This window comes from Periplaneta americana, chromosome 3, assembly GCF_040183065.1.
Source record: "Periplaneta americana isolate PAMFEO1 chromosome 3, P.americana_PAMFEO1_priV1, whole genome shotgun sequence".
NCBI lineage: Eukaryota > Metazoa > Arthropoda > Insecta > Blattodea > Blattidae > Periplaneta > Periplaneta americana.
In genome coordinates, this window is record NC_091119.1 from 116,794,088 (window position 1) to 116,813,511 (window position 19,424).

Sequence of the window (19,424 nt, forward strand, 5' to 3'; positions counted from 1 at the left end):
CAACATCACAGGATCTAACTGGGGTAAACTTATGATTCCCAGTACATAGCCCAGAGTTCATTTGCCCCTTCAACACAGATGCTACTTTCTGCAGATGACTCAGACCACCATTTTTCTGGCACATTGTGATGAATTTTTTAGACAATTTCTCCATGCTCCTTTCAGCTTCTTTTCTGCATCTTCAACTACCGTCAAGAAGTCAAGGAGAGATAAACATCTGATCTCCAGTTTTTCAATGGCCTTAGGCAGGAACAAATACTGGTAGTGTGCTACTAGAAATTCCCAGATCTCAACAAATCAGGTAAAGCAACACCCTGTCCTCTACAGTATAGGTATTTGAAAGAGTTCCATTTCTGAACTGTGAATAAGCTGTTTCTTTTCTTCTTGGGGGCTCGCTCAAACCAAGTGGATAACCAATGGAACATTTTGGAATGTTTGGCCATCCCAATGATTCACGAATTCCATGAATAATGTTGTGACAATCATGTCTCACTTCATGGAACTTTTCATTGTAAAGAAGTGGGGGAAAAAAAGGCAATCATATGCAATAGTTAACTAAAATATGCATTTTTCACCAGAAGTGTAGAAATATGCACAATATGCAAAATCAAATTGGTCTTATTCAATTAGTCTTTGTTCAAAACGCAAAGACATATGAGTGCTTCTTAAATATGATGTCTCAATAAAAACATCATTTTCATGCAGATTCTTGGTCTAATCATAACAGTGTTTTAATTACAACAACAGTAGATACTCTCTACTTCCCACTCCTGCAAATGAAGCAATATCAATACAAGCCACCGGCATAGCTCAGTCGGCTAAGGTGCTTGCCTGCTGATCCGGAGTTGCACTCGGGCACGAGTTCGATTCTCACTTCAGCTGGTTAGGTTTTCTTTCGAGGTTTTCCCCAACTGTATGGGAAATGTCAGGTAATCTATGACGAATCCTCAGCCTCATCTTGCCAAATATATCATCTCGCTATCACCAATCCCATTGATGCTAAATAGCCTCGTTGTTGATACAGCATCATTAAATAACTAAGTAAAAAAATGTCAATACAAACTAGCACCTCATACAACAAGTGCATTTAGAAACGAGTAACAGTACCTCTCAGAAAGAACTGAGAGGTAATCTGGCGAGATTCCCTGTATTTAAATATGGAAACGAAGATTAAAATACAGGCATTGCGAATTTCACAGATTGAGAAAAAAGATATGGATCCACCTCCCATCAGAAGATGAATCAAATCTCCAAGTTCGGCCATTGTCAAGTATGGAATAAGGGCTGTGGAGAATAATAAAATAATTTTTTTGTGCTCAACAATATTTCTGAAGTTTATATTATCTGAATTCTAAAACATGTTTCATAAGATATACAGGCCACATCACATAGTATTTCCATATAAATAGCCTATATACGTAAAACTGTTCCTAACTTTTTATATGTATCAATATTTTTTGCTAAGTTCTCATCTAATGTGACCATCTTCTTTACTGCAAGCAAGGATTTATTTCTATACTTAGGATCTAATGTGACTATCCTCTTTACTTTAAGATTTTACTTCCACACTGAATAACTTTTCTTAAAAAATATATACAAAAATTACACCATGGTTCCAACGCATGTAGGCAGGGTTGTACACATAAGGGGACAGAATTTATTTGAGAGAGTTAAAAGCTGTTTTCGTATTTTTCTCTCTTCCCCTTGCCTGAACTCGGTAACTTTTCTCTAGCAGTGGCACAATTTCTTTCCTTTCTGAAGTCCGCAAACTCGTCAATTCATTCAAGGTTGTTTTTATTAATCAACGTCACAAACGTAATGTGTAATAACCGTGATTATATCTCGACAGATCAAGATTTTACATTTAAAGCCAGTTATCATGCTTCAGACTTTAATTACTCTGCTATAGCTGAAAAGTGCAAATTTAATGCTAAATTTAACTACAACTTATTTTCACATTATCCGTATCAAAGAATTTGAATGCAGCTGTATAACAATAGATTTTTGCAAAACCAAGATACAATTTTATTATTTATAGGCAGGCAGGTAAAAAAAAAAAAAGCTTGCCACAATAAAGAAAATCGGGCTTAAGTAACATACATATTTAGCACTGAAGAGCTATTGAGTTATTTAAAATCAATAAATAAATAACAAATTCACTGTGTTAATATTTAAACTGTTGTGTTATTTTACCTGAATGATTACTTTCGAGGTCATATCCGTCATCCTCTGAATTCTAGACAAGAACACCACAATTTAAGTATTTACACAGTGAAGTTATTATTTATTTATTTATTTATTTTAAATACCTGTAACTTAATAGTTCAGTTACATATTTAAGAGTTAATCAGGTAACCAGATTTTAAGACAATGACTGACACAATTTTGCACAATGCTGAGAGCTACATTCCAGAAATCAAATAAAGTTTTTAAAAACAGGACATAGATATGTGTCACAGTGAGTGAGTGAGTGAGTGAGTGAGTGAGAGTGTGTGTGTGTGTGTGTGTGTGAGTGAAAAGAATTTCCGTAATTGTTCATTAAAAATACATTTTCGTTCTCGCATTGTTTCTGACACAAACATAAGCACATCATAACTTCACAAACACCATGTCGCAATAATTGAGAATCTAGCAGTTCACATTAATGTAAGAATTCTCCAGTTGAAGACACTGTTACCCTGTTATCCTTTCATATTTCTGATAGCAAGTCAAATACCGGTACTAGCAATATCTGAATTTATTACTAGGAGATTGTCCATACTTCAAAAGAAGAGGATATTTAGTCATTTTCTTTATATATATATATATATATATATATATATATATATATATATAATTTTTAAAACCTGAAAAAGAGGAATGTCCAGGGAAATAATCATGTCTGGTAACACTACTTACAGTCAATTCCCGATAATTAGTGTGCAGTTAATTTGCTTTGTGAGTAATTCACAATTACTTTATTTGAGGGATGGGACAAAGTAACATTGTCATTTCTGTTTTTACTCCATTTATCCTCTATCCCTTCCTCTTAAGAAATATGCGATCTGAAATCAGAAAAAAACGAACAATCTCCTAAGAAACAAAAAAAAAAAAAAATGACATCATTTTCGCGAAACTAAAGTATCTTATGATATTCTGTGAAACTTTCGTTTATTCTTTTAAGATTCTATCCCACTGCAGTACTGTATGATATTATAATTTTTTAAAATGTTTTGCACTGTTTTACATTTTGCACTTGATTTTGAAGTGTATTTTAGTAATAATTCTCGATTTTCGATATTTCGCAGAAGTTCATGCATTGATTACTGCGATTTATCGGGAGTCAACTGTATATGGAAATTATTTACTTAAAAATGCTTATTAAGGAAAACATACTGTAGACTTTTAAAATATCTGAAATTATTCTCTTCTGGTGTGTTTACATTTAGGTTATGTATCGCAAGTTTTAGTCTTGGTATAGCAAAGTAATGTTCAACCTCACAATGACTGCAAAACAACATCTCAAACATTCAAAGAAAAAAATTAAGAAATAATTTTTCAGAAATCTATGTGATGTTTAAATAGAAATGCAAAATACTGTATATAATATCACAAAACGAAAAAAAAAGAGCATCAAAATGTCAATCTGAGAGCATATAATTTGCGTTTGCTGCAGCAGAGAAATAATATTTGACAAATCAATTCTGCATCATTGCTCTGCAATGTGTAAATAAAATTAATAAAAAAATGGAACGTTAAGCACGTAGGGAATAACTGATGAACAAAAATCTTGTCATTTTCCTATTTCACGAAGTAGTTTAAATACAGGCTGAATGCTCAATAAAAAGGTTAATCCTATGAACTGTAAAAAGTATAATATAAAAGTTTTTTTTTGTTTCTATAGTACTGGTAATTATTTGTAACTATACATTATTCACTATAACTGTCCAAAATAATGTAAAATAACTGTGGTAAAATTGCAACATGACTTCATGAGATTTACATTGCTTGTACTTCGATCAATCTGTGTATTGCAAGCTCACGATACCTGAGTGAAAGAGGGCTGCAACACCAGCACAGCAAGAGTGTCTGTGTGAATGATAAATATAATTACACTGCCCAACTCTAACTGTATAAAAAATAACAGAGCTCTAAGGAACTGCACACCTATTTCTTTAACAGTTAATTTCGACTTCAAGAACTATTGGACACATTAAAATAGTGTATAATAATTTGATTTGTTATTAGAGCTTGTACAGAGTTTCACTATAAATCTTATTTTACGTCCAACCACATCTAGAAATGTATTATACTGCACAAGAGTTTAAAAAACGCTGAGAAGCCATTTCACTTAAAAACAAATAAATTCCATACACAAATTTATGTCTAGATCTAAAATCCTAGATTTATTTTGAAAACTTTCACTGTAAGATGAATATCTTTTTCTTTATTGTAAACAATAATAAAACAGCAAATCTTCATCTGTAGATGAGTAAACACAAAAATAACAAAAGAATTAAATAAAGACACTACATCACTATTATTTTACATTTTCTGTCCTATTTAGTTTCTTTATAAAATACAGATCTTAATAATTGCTCGACAATGATCAAGTTATACCTCTTCAGCAAACCAGTAAGTTTTCCGGGAGTACAGCCCTCTCTCAATAATGTCAAATATACTTTTAAAAGACCCTGTATGTAGCAAGGTTACTGACAAACTTAATACAAAAGGTATAGTCACACATTTCTACTTTTGCAGCACTACAACTCGCATAGTGTCACATGTGAACAATGCAACTCGAAAGGTAGCAGATACTGAATCAGCATTTCATTATTCCTTTATGCTGCATGCAGCAATGTGTGTGATGAGAGTTCTCAGGATTAACTGCATTGATAGTGGCTTTGTTAAAACCAGGACGAATAGAAGAAAAAGTGTACGCACTTCTATGCTTTCCCATTGTTGGTGGAGGACCTGACAACTAGTGGCGCTTCGATCGCTAGGCTCCATCTGTTGTCTGAAGTCATACACCCCGAAAATATATTTCTCGCGTGTTTAATGATGAAAGTTGCTAGGGATTGTTAATATGCTTTGTTGTTGAGAGTTATGTAGATGTCTTCAATTTGTTGTGCTTTGAATTAACCAGTGACAAAAGAATATTGTGTGGTAGTTTACAAAATAATTACAAAAATTCCGTACTGTTCTGTTCTGGGTTATAGATCGGAATACAGTAGAAATAGTGCAACAAGACATTTCTTTTCATCTCCCAAAGAAAAAGATGAGTTTGGAAAGTGGGCCAGAGCGATTCCGCAGAAAGATAGGCAGCTTTTGATAAATAACCGATCAGACTGTTTTAATATAAAACGTCATAAGACAGAAATACCACGAGTGCGTTGAAAATTACAACTAAGAGTTGTACCTCACATTTTCCCCAATTTACCGAAATGATGAAATATATGAAAATAAACGTTGCGGAGTGGTAATATTTGATGAGGTCAAATTCAGAGAAGAAATTCAATTTAATAATTATTCCCTTAAAGTGGACGTATTTGTTGATTTCGGAGATCTCACATCTGATGTCCAAAAGAAACAATTAGCAAATCATGCATTAGTATTTATGCAAGATTGGATTCAACCAATTGCTATTTACGCTAGCAGAAATGCTACTCCAGGTGATATTCTCGCTAAAATTCCTATTCAAGTTATACTACAAAATTAGAAGCAGTTGGGGCGAGAATAGTCGTTTTCACTTGTGATGGCAGTCAAACAAATAAAAAGGCCTGGAAATCTTTAGAAATCAATAGAAAAAAATTTCCAGCACAATGCTATATTCCTAATCCATCCGAAGAAAAAAGGAAGATATGGGCATTCTCAGATTTTGTGCACATATTGAAATGCATAAGAAATTATTTCCATGATAAAGTCGAATTCTCTTACAAGGAGAAAAACATCAATTTCAGTTTTTATAGGAGACTTTTTGAGGAAGATTTATCTGGATGTGCCAGTCTTAGGGTTTGTCCCAAGTTGACAATAGCTCATTTAGATCCTTCGTCCTTGCAGAGAATGAATGCTAGACTTGCGTTCCAATTCTTCAGTGACAGTGTCGCCAAAGGTCTCAAATTTTATCGTGAAGTAGGGTCATCGGGTTTCGAGGGCAGTGAGGACACTGAAGAATTTACAAGGCACTTAAACTGCATTGCTGACGCATTAAATTCACACACTCCTGCTAGGGCTCTTTATAAAGACTCTTCTAACCACAAATTCCTTATTGATTTTCTTCAATGTCTCAGAACTACAACCAACAAACTTGCTTCTGGAATAACACTGGAGTCTTTAGTAGGAACCTTGCAGAGTACCTTAGAAATGAGTGAATGACTCTGGAGCAAAGGATACAAATATGTCCTAACACAGAAACTCACCCAAGACCCCTTGGAACGTCACTTCGGAATTTTACGTTCACTCAGTTCAGATGACCATCCTTTGATGATAGATTTCCTCCATATGCATGTATTACAATGTATTTATGTCCCTGCAAAGCAGGTCCTCAACATTGCAGGAAACTGTGAACCGAAAAGTGATAAACTACTCACATCTTTTGTGAACCAAATGCGAACATTAGCACGAAATGCGGAATTACGCAACAAGGAGTTAAGAAGTCTGTAGAAACTTGTATAAAAGAAAAAATTGTTCTTTGTGAAGAAATGCATGATCAAGGCTGGGAAAGTGCTGTTACCGAGTTGGTAAGTACCACTCCTGCCGTGTTGACTGACAGATGTTTAATGTATCATGTGGTAGGTTATGTCGTAAATCATTCCTCTAAGTTTATTGCGTGTACCCTCTGTGTCCATTCCCTTCGACAGAAAAGTAATGTGTCTAAAACATTGTGCAGCTCTCAGCCAAATCAAGGACTATGGATCCAGTAGGAATGTCAGTTTTTTAACCCATTCCTCCCAAGCTGTGTACGACGTATTTCTTCAAACAGAATTGCACTCGCTGAGCACATTGCTCAGCGAGTGCAATGTGGGGAGATATCTTCTATGACTGTCTTGACACTCTTGACGCTCTTACGATCCAGTCTTCAGGAGCAGGTTGTTGCAGAGAACACATCATGGATATTATTCCTAAATTGGTTTACCACTACTTAAAATGCCGATTCTTCTTCAGGACAAAGGAAATCCGAAGAGAATTACAAGCTCGTAAATTATAAGCACGTAACATATCTTTCAACTCTGATTTTATTTAACATTTTGTAGAGTTTTCTGTCCCTGAATTCGCAACTTGTTAAACACTGAACTTATCGCTTTCATAGTGTTTCAGATCCCATTGTATTTTCTGTTACGAACGTTCATAATAGTATTAAGTGAGAGAAGGCTATTAATTATGAATAAGGGACTATGCAGGTATTCCTAAAGTTACGAATAGACGGGTTAAATGGTAGAAATTTGCTTTTAAAAAGGACTACATTTAGCGTAACAAGAACTGTGAACTTCCTCCAAGTCAGGAGCCTAGCGATAAAAGCGCCGCGTTGCAGCGGACCCGTGTAAACTTGCTGAGTGCGTACACTATTCCTTCTATTCATCCTGTTAAAACTTTTGCAGTGGTTGCGAGCAGTGTTGCCACCTGAATGTGATTATAATCCATTATATTGTTTCTAATGTAGATTTTAATGTATGACATGATGAAAATAAAACAGTTTGTGTCAGCTGTTAAATGTGCAACGTAGATAGAATATAAATGATGATACAATTTATTTTTAACTGTCCATAGCATAATTTCAAACAGGAGAGTTGCCAACATTATTTGGAAATTGTTCTATTGGTTATTCTAAAAAGATATTGGCGTTTTTCAACCCATGGCTTCATGATAAAAATGTCACCTTTTAATATTAGCCATGCTATAAAAATAAACAGAGTTCTTGTGGAATTTACAAGGCAAATGCTTTATCAGAAATTGCTAGTGCAATGCAAAGTTCAGAAGACGATGTAATAAAAACTGCACTCTTTTTGGGCTTAAGACAGTGAAGGGTTGTAAAAAAATAAATAAATTTCGCTACCACTCTCAAAAAGTTAATAATAATAATAATAATAATAATAATAATAATAATAATACACATCCCCTTCATAATAGTTCCCAAAAGAGATTGTAAATTTTCTTCATTTTATAATTACAGCAACTAATAGATAAACAGCCACTATACTAAAGGCATAAGAAATAGGCGGGTATGGCGAATCCCTCATTCACTACCCCGACTCCTACACCCCTCAGAACCTGCTTGGTGTATGGTCCTGTCCCAAATAACTTACTCTTCCATTCACACATTTTGCATTATAGGAAAACTTAAAAGAAGAAATAAAATAATAACGTGATTTCTAGTAATTATAAATCGGTTATGTGGCAAGTTCTCTTTCCCCCTCCATTGCATAAATCGCATACACTAATCAGACTTTAGATGATATTATCATTTATAATATTTCGCAAGTTAGCCATTTCACAAATGTAATAATTATTATAATGCAATGTAAACCTAATACGAGAAATAAAATATTTAGCATTACACACAAGTATTTTGTTTTTATGTGTTTTCAGAATATTGTATTGAAATAGTAAATACTAAATAATGTTTAAACTGTTATCAGTTTTGTGAATCATGAGAAAATTAAAAATTAAAGCGCAAAAAAGTAATATATTTTTGCTGTGTGTAGAAAATGTACACATTATTATAACATGAACGAGTTTCGTAATAAAAAATACTAATGTATTAGAAGCACATTTAAGAATGTGCTTAACTTAACAAAACAAATGTCCTCACAATCTTTTAAGTTCTTTCAAGAAACAGTAAACTTGATAAATAACGCCTTTAGTATGACTTCTGATATCAGGGCTTGACTGAGACATGATAGCAATTACTTGGATGATTAATATTTTAAAATATTGTTTATTATTACATATATATTTGCAAACAAGCTATAACACAGTAGTATCACAGATGAACACTTTTCAACCACCAGCATTCGAACGAAGCGACAGGAAGGTCTCTTTGTTCAGGTCATTAACTGCTAGAGAAAGTGTGGAGTGAGTAGTTTCCGCACAAGACCAAAACCCGCCTATTTCTTTTGCTTTTACTATAACATTAAATCATATGAAAATCTGATTGCGAACATTACCACAAAATGCACTGAAGAATCAACATAGAACTAAAAGTTGCAGTTAATCTGCAGCTGCAAAAGTAGCATCTCATCCTTGAAGAGGCTTTTGCAACCTCTTATCGTAACTTTTGCAGCTCTTGGGTTGCATAGCATGAAAAGTAGCATGCTACACGCTGTTTCTGATTTATATATGAACGCGATGTGTAGCTTTTGTAGCTGCAGCAGAAAAGTTGTGCAGCAAAAGTAGCGACATGTGACTGTACTTCAATTCTGCTTTGTGTCAGTTCTTGTTGCAACTGTAAATCATTGTTTAATATATAAGGTCTCTCACATACATGTAAGACTCTTTTTCGATTTCTCTACATATGCATATTGGAATCATGCATACTATATTTACAAATTGAAACAAATAATATAGATATTAAATAATTGACCTAGCATTAGGAACAACCAAGTCATCTCGATAAATTAACATAACAACAGTGTTTCAATAATTATGTCTGACACCATTTGATTGTTTTCATTTACATGCTTCTTCCTAAACAAAGATATACACATACTTGACAGTTTCTGCATACAAATTTACGAAATGGGAAAACTTGTACTTACAAATAATTAAAAAAAACATACATGTAAAATATTTATTACTGTGATTATTGCACATATTAATGGAATAAATTGCAATATTAGGTTTTTAGTAGGTACATTATGAACAAATATATAACAAAATATGGTATTGTCTTATATCATTGCTTTCAAGACATGGTAGTATTTTCATGTATACATATGATCAACTATACATAATCTAGGGCTGATATAAAAATTATCACTCACAACATCAAGCAACAGAAATAAGCAAGGGCATAGCAGTAAAAAACGAACACAACTTCATATTGCTCCAATGAATGCTATGTAGCTTACCTGTTAAAAAAAGAAGTTGCTAAAGAATTGCAAAACTGACTTGAAGGTTAATATAAAGGTTGGAGAGTTGGGAGATGGAGAGAAGGAAGGAAAATTAGAAAAACGGAAAACATATAGGAAAATGTTAAGTCACAAAGCAGGATTTTCTTCAGGATTTCAAGATGCGAATGCTACATTAAGGAAAGATATATTACACACTCTGTGAACCTGTTTTTAAGTAAATTAAGTAATCTTCTAAGCGAAGGAAAAAACAATGTTTTATTTCAAAATACTATTATAAGTGAAATAGTCGCCATGGTGGTCCAGTGACTAGAGTGCTGGACTCATGAATCTGTGGACCCAGGTTCGAACCCCCAATTTATGACTTGTGTTGGACAAGTCCATGGTCCAGATAACATAAGGGGTTTTTTCTGGGAGACCTGCCCATAGGAAGAAAACTATGAGTGAAAATGATGGATCCTCTCCTAGGAGAGAATACCATATATGATTTTGTAGGAAATATTCTAACAGTTATGTTGTGACAAAGCAGTAACTGGTAACATTGTCAATAAGCTACATATAAAATTACAGATCCAATCTCTAACTAAAAGGCGAGAAAGCAATGTGTACTGACAAGAAAAGAAGTGGATAACAAAGCTTCTTTAAAAGCAAGCATAAAAAAACCTTTACTGGACTGATACTGAAGGTGAAATGACTAATAAATGCACTATTGTTGTTGTTTAGTCACCTGCCCAAAGACAGATCTGAACCTCACAAATGATACCAAGAAGGCACCACTTATGAGGCAACTAGGCCAGGAGATAATGGGGTAGGGTGGCCAGTTCCTTTCCCCCTCCATTGCATACATCACCGACTAGCTACATATTACACTAGTCAGACTTCAGATGCATACAAACAATTGTTTTTTCTCTGACGCATATTGTCAAGTGAGATGTACTGCCTACTAATAAATGTACATATCAGCCAGAATCTCAATCAGACGATTAATGCATTATATGGGCACAAAATTACTTCAGTAAGAACCTATAAGTCTAAAGATGTTCAATTTCCAATCGTGATTTTGACTAACTTCAGGAAGGATGACCTGCCTCTCAGTTAACTTTGTTTCTTCTCCTGAGTTGTGGTGTAGTATAAGTGAGTATATATTCAGAATAAACAGTCCTCAAGTACTGACAATCCCATACTTGAGTGTTCTTACATGACGGAATTCTGAGTTTGATATGTGATTAGTATGTGAAGAATAACTGCATTTATTTTGTGTTTTATCACAAAACAATACAGTTAAGTCACTACTTAACTTTGTTCTTGTCACTTATCTCTCATCTGCTCACCGAAGGAAATAAGTCATTTAAGTATTTCATGCAGGACAATAATATGGCACATATTACCAACAACTTCAATAGTGTGTTACACAATATTTTTAGTGATTGAATAGTAGTCTATGTATCATAACTTCTACAAATATTTTATTCAATTCATGTAATTTTATGTATGGAGTAAGCTTAGAAAAGTATATGAAAATAATACTCAATTTTTATAAAAACTCAGCATTACATACAATAAGATACACAGAAAGAGTATTCAAAATGTAATGAAATTATATGAGGCACATTTGGATACAAAGGAATTCTTCCAATGCACTTCTGTAAAAGACAAATGAAAGTTACAGAAATAATGGAGATTGTTTCAATGACAGAAGACGTGCTTTTGCAGTGAAATTTCCGTTTCAGTTGTAGAGGCAAGTTCAATAATATTTTGATTGACTTCCAGTGCTTCCAGACAATCAAAATATTATTTCGGACGGCCATATAGTTTTAAGATCAACATAGCATTTCGAGCCATTCAGGAATACATTTCTACAGGACATAAAACAAGAAATTACAAATATGATATGGAGAATACTAAAACAATTTGAAGACTACTATGAACAGTATAACGCAGTGTTCATTTCTTTCAGTATGGCCCTTGTGTTGTTCAAAATGAAACACAAAAAATTATAATACAGAAGAAGAGTATAAACATATACAGTGTGTTAGGGTAAATAAGTACAAATATTTTGCAAGGTGACAGAAAAAATCAATATGAATTGAAAATTCGTCTACAACTTTTTCCCTTGACAGTTTGTCTAGTGATCTGCAGTATATTGAACTGTTATTTAATGCCTGGAAGATTAGACTATCTGCAGAAAGCTTTAGTACCCTTTGCCTTTTGAAAATCTTCAATGAACTGTCGCCCACAGTTTGATATAATACTATTTCAGCTAAAAAACATTGCATTTTTTCAATTCATGAAAGCATTACGAGATACTCTTTTATGCCAAAATACATAAGAAATTTTTGTTCTTTTCATTGTCCTTTATTACTCAAAACAAATATTTATATTTATTTCCCTAACACTCGTGTGATTGAGAGAGAGTGAGTGAGTGAGTGAGAAGTGAGAGAGTGTGAATGAGTGAGTGATTGAATAAGTGAGTGAGTGTACATGCACGCTTGCATGTGTGTGTACATTTGATCCAGACTTCATTTGTGAACATCACATAACACACAAAAAATTCAAACTCCGATTATTTTTCAGAACAGTTTTTCAGCTTATCGATTCAGTTCTGCCAGCAACCAGGAATTTTTTTATTCCTTTTTGAAAGAATATCATTATTGACTGTGCAGGTATTTCCACATTTCTTCCATTACCAGATCATTTGTTGCAAATATTTTCCCTCTATGTTTTTCTTTTGCTTGGTTATTTAACAATACTGTATCAACTACCAAGTTATTCAGCATTTATGGAATTAGTAATAGTGAGGTGGTATTTGACAAGATGAGACCAAGAATTTGCCATTCATTACCAGTCATCGCCTTACAGCTGGGAAAAACCTAGGAAAACCCAACCAGACAATTAGTGTAAGCAGGAATTAAACCAACGCCTAAATGCAGCTCCAGATCAGCAAGCGAACATGCCAACTGCCTAAACTACACCAGTGGCTGAAGTTTCAGGAGTCCAAACAGGTGATATTTGCACAAGAATGGAGGATATGGTAGCATTTCCCAGCCAATTTCTGTAAGAATATCTTCTTTTGCGCAGTGAGAACGTGCAATGTCCTTAAAGAGGATGCCATTAGGCAATTCTTCACGTATTCTCAACCTTGTGGCTGCTTTCAATTTACCTTAAAAACTACTATAGTACGTTGCATTCATTGTTTGTTGATTAAAGACAAAATAGATCATAAAAATCCTCATAGCATTAACTTTCCATTATGGTAATCTTCATAAACTATGATAATTCTACGAGTATCTAGGAACTTGTGACAACTCATCTAGCTTTGTTATCTTTAGTCAGATTTCTGAGTACCTATCTAACACATGCTTTTGAAAACTTTGGATGTTGCTGAATAATTTGCTTGGTGCTGCCAGTGCTGATATTTACTTTCTTGGCAATTTACAGACACTTATTCATCAGTTGATTTTCCAAACAAGTTTTTGAGTGCTCTGAATATTTTGTTTGACGACATAATAATGCTGCAGGATATGCAATATGTGGTATGTTAGAAATTATGGTGTGCTCCTCTTTAAATGACCTGCATCACTTTAAGACTACAAAACGAGAAAAACAGTTACCCTAAAGCTATGCCAGAAGTTTTCTATCGATCTCAGCACCACTGGTTTTTTTCCCACAATGAGAAACTTGATAATAATTTGCTGTGCAGCAGTAAATCAAAAATATCTTCCATATTTGTTTTCTCCTGCTAATATCTGACAGAAAGAAAAGACAGATCATTGAAAAATAGCAGCTTTTATAATGGAATAAACCAATCTTGTATTATTATCTTAATGGATAAATGAAGACATATAGTATAGTAGACATTCGAACTTTCAGGGGGCAGACTGTAATTTTAACCATTATTTGGTAATTGGAGAATTAAGAGAAAGACTTCAGTAGCCAAGCGAGTAGAGGAACAGGCAAAATTGACATTATGACAGGATCCAGTCCAGACGAATGAGATAATTATTTTAATGAAAGATGGAAAGCAAGTCGTACACTTAGGAATAAAAAGAAAGATTAATTGAAGGAAAAACTGAAATGAGATAGACACAAATAGTAAGAATAAAAACAGAGATATGTATAAGGGCATAAAGGAATTTAAGAACGGATATCAGGCAAGGGTAAATGTGATCAAGGATGAGAATGGTCACTTGCTTGCAAACTTTCATTCCAGCCTAAACAGATGGAAGAACTACGAGGGTCAATCAAAAGAAAACGAGAAATTGGCTGCCAACAATTAGGTTACGTGCCACCATGGAGGAAAGTTTTGGAGTTGATACTACTGATTGAGAGCGTAAATGTCTCACAGATGAGCAGAAACAGCACCAAATGGGACTGAGTTTGCAACATCTGATGTGTTATGAACGGGGGGGGGGGGGTGTTTTCTTGGAACGTATTGTGACAGTGAATGAAACATGGTCCAAGCACTATGAACCGCAGAGCAAGTGACACAGCATGCAGTGCAAGCTCAACACATCACCACGCCAAAAAAGTTCATAAATTTCACAACCGCACACAAGGTGATGATCATGCTGTTTTTTGACTCAGAGAGTCCATTACTCTGCTACTTCATGGAGAGAGGAGAATCTGTCATCTCCGCTTGATACTCTGAAATTGCGTCATGCCGTCAAAAACAAGCGACCTGGACATTTACGTGCAGGTGTAATTTTGTTACACAACAATGTGCGAACACACACAGCTCGACACACCATGGGCACCATTCGGGACCTGCACTGGGAGGTGCTCGAACATTGCTCTTACAGCCCAAACTTGTCACCTTGCAACTTCCAGATTTCCGGCAAGCTCGAAAGTGACCTGGGAGGGTGCCAGTTTGCGACAGACAGTGACTAGATTGAGGAAATGCAGCAGTGGTGCCACCAGCAGTCAAAAGACTTTTATGAACAAGATATTAAAAATCTGGTGAGCAGGTGGGATAAGTGCCTTAACATTGGTGGGAATTATTTTGAGAAATAAAATTCCTCTGTGGAGAAAAAAATTATTTATGGTTTCATTTGACTGACCCTCGTATTTTGGGCAACTACTAAATGTACACAAGCCAAGTAGAAATGATCGAGACGAAATTAAAATACAAACTGCTGAGCCATTTATATCCGAACCCACACCTTCTGAAGACGAAATTGGGATAGAAAAGCTGAAAAAGTATAACTCTCCAGTTATCAATCAAATTCCAGCAGAATTAATACAAGAGAGTGGAAACGCATTATCTAGCGAAATTTATAAGCTTGTACTTGTTATCTGGGAAAAGGAAATTGTACCAGAACAATGGAAGGAGTCCATAATTGTACCTACTTTAAGAAAGGGAAAAGACTAACTGTAGTAACTTTCGAGGAATATCACTTTTGTTGACGTACAAAATTTTGTCCAATATTTTTTTAAGAAGATTAACTCCATATGTAGATTAAATTATTGGGGATTATCAGTGTAGTTTTAGGCGTAATAGATCGACTATTGGTCATATTTGTTGTATTCGTCTGATATTGGAGAAAAAATGGAGTATAAGGGTACAGTACATCAGTTATTCATAGATTTCAAAAAGGCATATGACTCGGTTCAGAGAGAAGTTTTATATACTATTTTTATTGAATTCGCTATTTCCAAAAAACTAGTTTGATTAATTAAAATGTGTCACAGTGAAACGTACAGCAGAGTCCATATAGGCCAGTTTCTGTCTGATGCTTTTCCAATTCACTATGAGCTAAAGTAAGGAGATGCACTTTATTTTTTTAACAATGCTCTCGAGTATGTCATTAGGAAAGTCCAGGACAACAGAGCTTTGGAAGTAAATCCCGAAAAGACAAGGATTCTCTTCAAATATTACATCATCATCTCTATTTCAATTAATCCAATTATATTTGCCTTCAACAATTAACTTTCTTTTTTCTTTAATGTATCACATCACATTATATTGTATATGTTTACTGTATTCAGGACCCTTGTGGTCACTCAAATTCTTTGAGTTGATGTCTATAATTATATATATATATATATATATGTCTCGTGATCAGAACATAGTAAGAAATGGAAATATGAAAAAGTGGAAAAACTGAAATATCATGGAATAACAGTAACAAATATAAATAATATTCGAGAGGAAATTAGAGGCGGAATAACTGTGGGAAATGTCTGTTATTATTCGGTTGAGAAGCTTTTGTCAAACTCTCAAAAAAACTGAAAGTTATAATTTATAAAACAGTTATATTACCAGTTATGTATGGTTGTGAAACTTGGACTTTGAGGGAGGAACAGAGGCTAAGGATGTTTGAGAACAAGGTGCTTAGGAAAATATTTTGGGCTGAGAGGGATAAAGTTACAGAAGAATGGAGAAGTTACACAATACAGAAATGCACGCACAATATACTTCGCCTGACATAATTAGGAACATTAAATCCAGATGTTTGAGATGGGCAAGGCATGTAGGGCGTATGGGCAAATCCAGAAATGCATACAGAGTGTTAGCTGGAAGGCTAGAGGGGAAAAAGACCTTTGGGGAGGCTGAGACGTAGATGGGGAGATAATATTAAAATGGATTTGAGGGAGGTGGGCTATGATAGTAGGGACTGAATTAATCTTGCTCGGGATAGGGGCTGATGGCGGGCTTATGTGAGGGTGGCAATGAACCTCCGGGTTATTTTAATGTATAAAGAAAACAAAGTCCAGATCAAATTTGAACCACCCAAGTGTTTGTATAATGCCATGAAACAATAATTAGTTTGTCTACAAAGAAATGAAAAAAAAAGAAAAGAAGTGCATATGAACAATCACAGATTAAAGTGAAATACCATCTGATTGAGATTTAATTACCCATTTTAAATTTTCTTCTCACTGCTCTTTCTCTCATCTCAATTAGTATGATGTGTGCATTTATACCAATAACCATGAATTAATTTTCTTTGTACTTTCACACACGCCACATACTATAATGTTCATTCCTCAATTCACTTAACAAAATATATCTTAATTTTGATTATATAAATTTTAAAAATATTTTGATACATCCAAGCATAATAAAGGGGGACACATACTGCTATTCTGGTATTACTCTCAGTTTTAACAGATAAATACATAAAATAAGAATAAAAATTAATATAATGTGGATTTTTTATATAAATGTTGTAAGAATGGACAATTTGCTAGCATATCTTGAGGATATATTTAACAGACAATATGTAAGACAGCAGTAAATGGTAATATATGGGCAGTGTAAACGAGACTTCAAATGCAGCTTACACATGCACACACTACTCAAGCAAGTCTTCATATTAATGGAAGTTATCTCCAATAATGCAAGTCTGGCTGGCTGTCAGTGTCGAAGTGGAATGGACTTATATACCAGAATTTATTGATCTAATTCTATATCTACAGGAATGCTGTTTTGCCATAGTTCAAGTGCTAATTAACACAAGATCACCTTGCAATGTTTTTCTGTTTGAAGACGGCTTCAATAGACACCACAACAGAAGCTGTAAAATCATGTGAAGGACATCCAAGTTCTGAGCAAATGTAACCTTCTGAAGGAAAAATTCTATACAAAACTCAAGACTGCTAGGTCACTGACCATGACATTTTATTTACAATATTGGTCTGTGGAAATCATGTTCTTAATATCAATATTTTCATAAAATTACACATACTTCAAACTAATGCCTATAGATTTTTATCTCGCTCTTGCATAAGATTGTTTTAAAGGATACATATGGGTCATTCAATATGAAGTGAAACTCAGTGCGAAAATAAAACTGCATGTTCACAGAACCTTGCATACGCAAGGAAACAAAAATAGAGAATAATAAATCAATAACATAATCTCCTTTAATGTATAGAGAACAGAGAGTTTACTCTTTTTATTCACTTAACAGTAAAGCTATAGGACCATTTGGTTATATCCAGAACAAGTTTTTCTCATCTCTCATCAGTCTGTGGTAGACAGAAATCTGAAATTTTGTGAGTACTGTCTGTAAATCTCAATACAGATAAGACAAATTTGTAACTGCAATCATTAATTTAACAATTTATTATTATAAACATCCGGATTAAGCTCAACTACATCATACCCACAAATAAGGAATGACCCATATGCACAAACACAATAATATCAAGATGATTATGTAGATGAGCTAGTTGCAGATTTTGGATTTGTATCTTCTATCAACCCTACATGATATGTATGAAATAAAAACTCATTCTTGTCACGAATGTGTCATATGCTCAACACAATCAATTTATCTAAGAAAATATGTTAATGTTCTGCAAGAATGGCTGGTTGAACATAAATATTTAGCACAAAAGAAGCAATGTCTTTTACTGTTAAGTTTGAAGTTGTAAGACATATTTATGCACTTGGAGGGAAAATACAGACTTTTCTATTCAGTCATGTACAATGCCTGTGTGTTACATGGCTGAAATTTCTGAATTTTATTAAATATGAAATATGGAGACCCTTTGTGTTCTACATATTGATGGAATAGCTTTTACCTTATAAGAAATTTAAAATACGGAAGCTCTACTCTAACTCCTACAATGTAGTACTGAAACCCAAGATACTCACAGTAAGCTGAAAGTCATGTTCTTTTTTAATAAATATTTTATACAATATCTTTTGGAAACCAGTACTTCATGTAGGCCATGCAAACAGGTATCCAGAACCAACCTCTTGATAAAGATGGCAGCAGTTAAGAAGAAACAGTACTGTATAAACATCACAAGTCATGGTATCGATGACTGTAAACTTTTGTTCGAGCACATCACTAAATATCCCAACTTTTTGGTTTTGTTCCACTGTGTCTGCAAAGATGAAATAAAATATGTATTATTATATGTAGCATACCATTAAGTGAAATTTAGAGTATTCACTTTTCACAGGAGATCTGACTTCAAATCCTGGAAGTCCTAATGGAACGTTTTTATGAATTGTATAGCATTGATAACCACTGTTTTACATCTTTAGTTCTCGGTGGAAAGTTTGCCATATTGTAACTCTCTTAGCATTAACCAGATGCATCACGAGAAGGTGCAGTTACGTGGCACTATGATTGTCTCACTGAACATCTCAAGAAATTGAACTTAACAACTATAACAAACTGCTCAATATGTAACAAAAATTAAATTTTGAACAAACAGCGCCTTCTCCTCTGTGACAAACTGAACTCCGATAATAGGAAGAACAACACTGAAGCACTTTATTGGGAAACTGGAGAAAGAATGATGCAAATCAACTTTTAAACAACAATTTTTTTATGAACAAAGATTGTGTATGTGCTACCACAGTGGTCCAGTGGTTAGAGCGCTGGTCTCACAATCCTGTGGACCTGGGTACAATTCCCG

The 19,424-nt window shown here is 34.2% G+C and overlaps 1 protein-coding gene across 2 annotated transcripts in view; it reads right to left on the bottom strand.

The window, feature by feature from the left end:
• Window positions 1-1,323: 1,323 nt before the first annotated feature.
• The window catches only part of LOC138696412 (serine/threonine-protein kinase GA29083), a 72,784-nt gene continuing 54,683 nt past the window's right edge, over window positions 1,324-19,424 (bottom strand). The window contains exons 12-13 of one of the 2 annotated variants that reach the window (XR_011331374.1): window positions 18,751-18,884; window positions 1,324-3,044 (exon numbers count right to left, since the gene is read on the bottom strand). Coding sequence is in view for 1 of the 2 variants with exons in the window: in XM_069821356.1 (XP_069677457.1) it covers window positions 18,848-18,884 (37 nt within the window). In the remaining variant the exon portion in view is untranslated. Of the gene's footprint in view, window positions 18,885-19,424 lie in introns of both variants that reach the window. The other variant, XM_069821356.1, reaches the window with a different exon arrangement.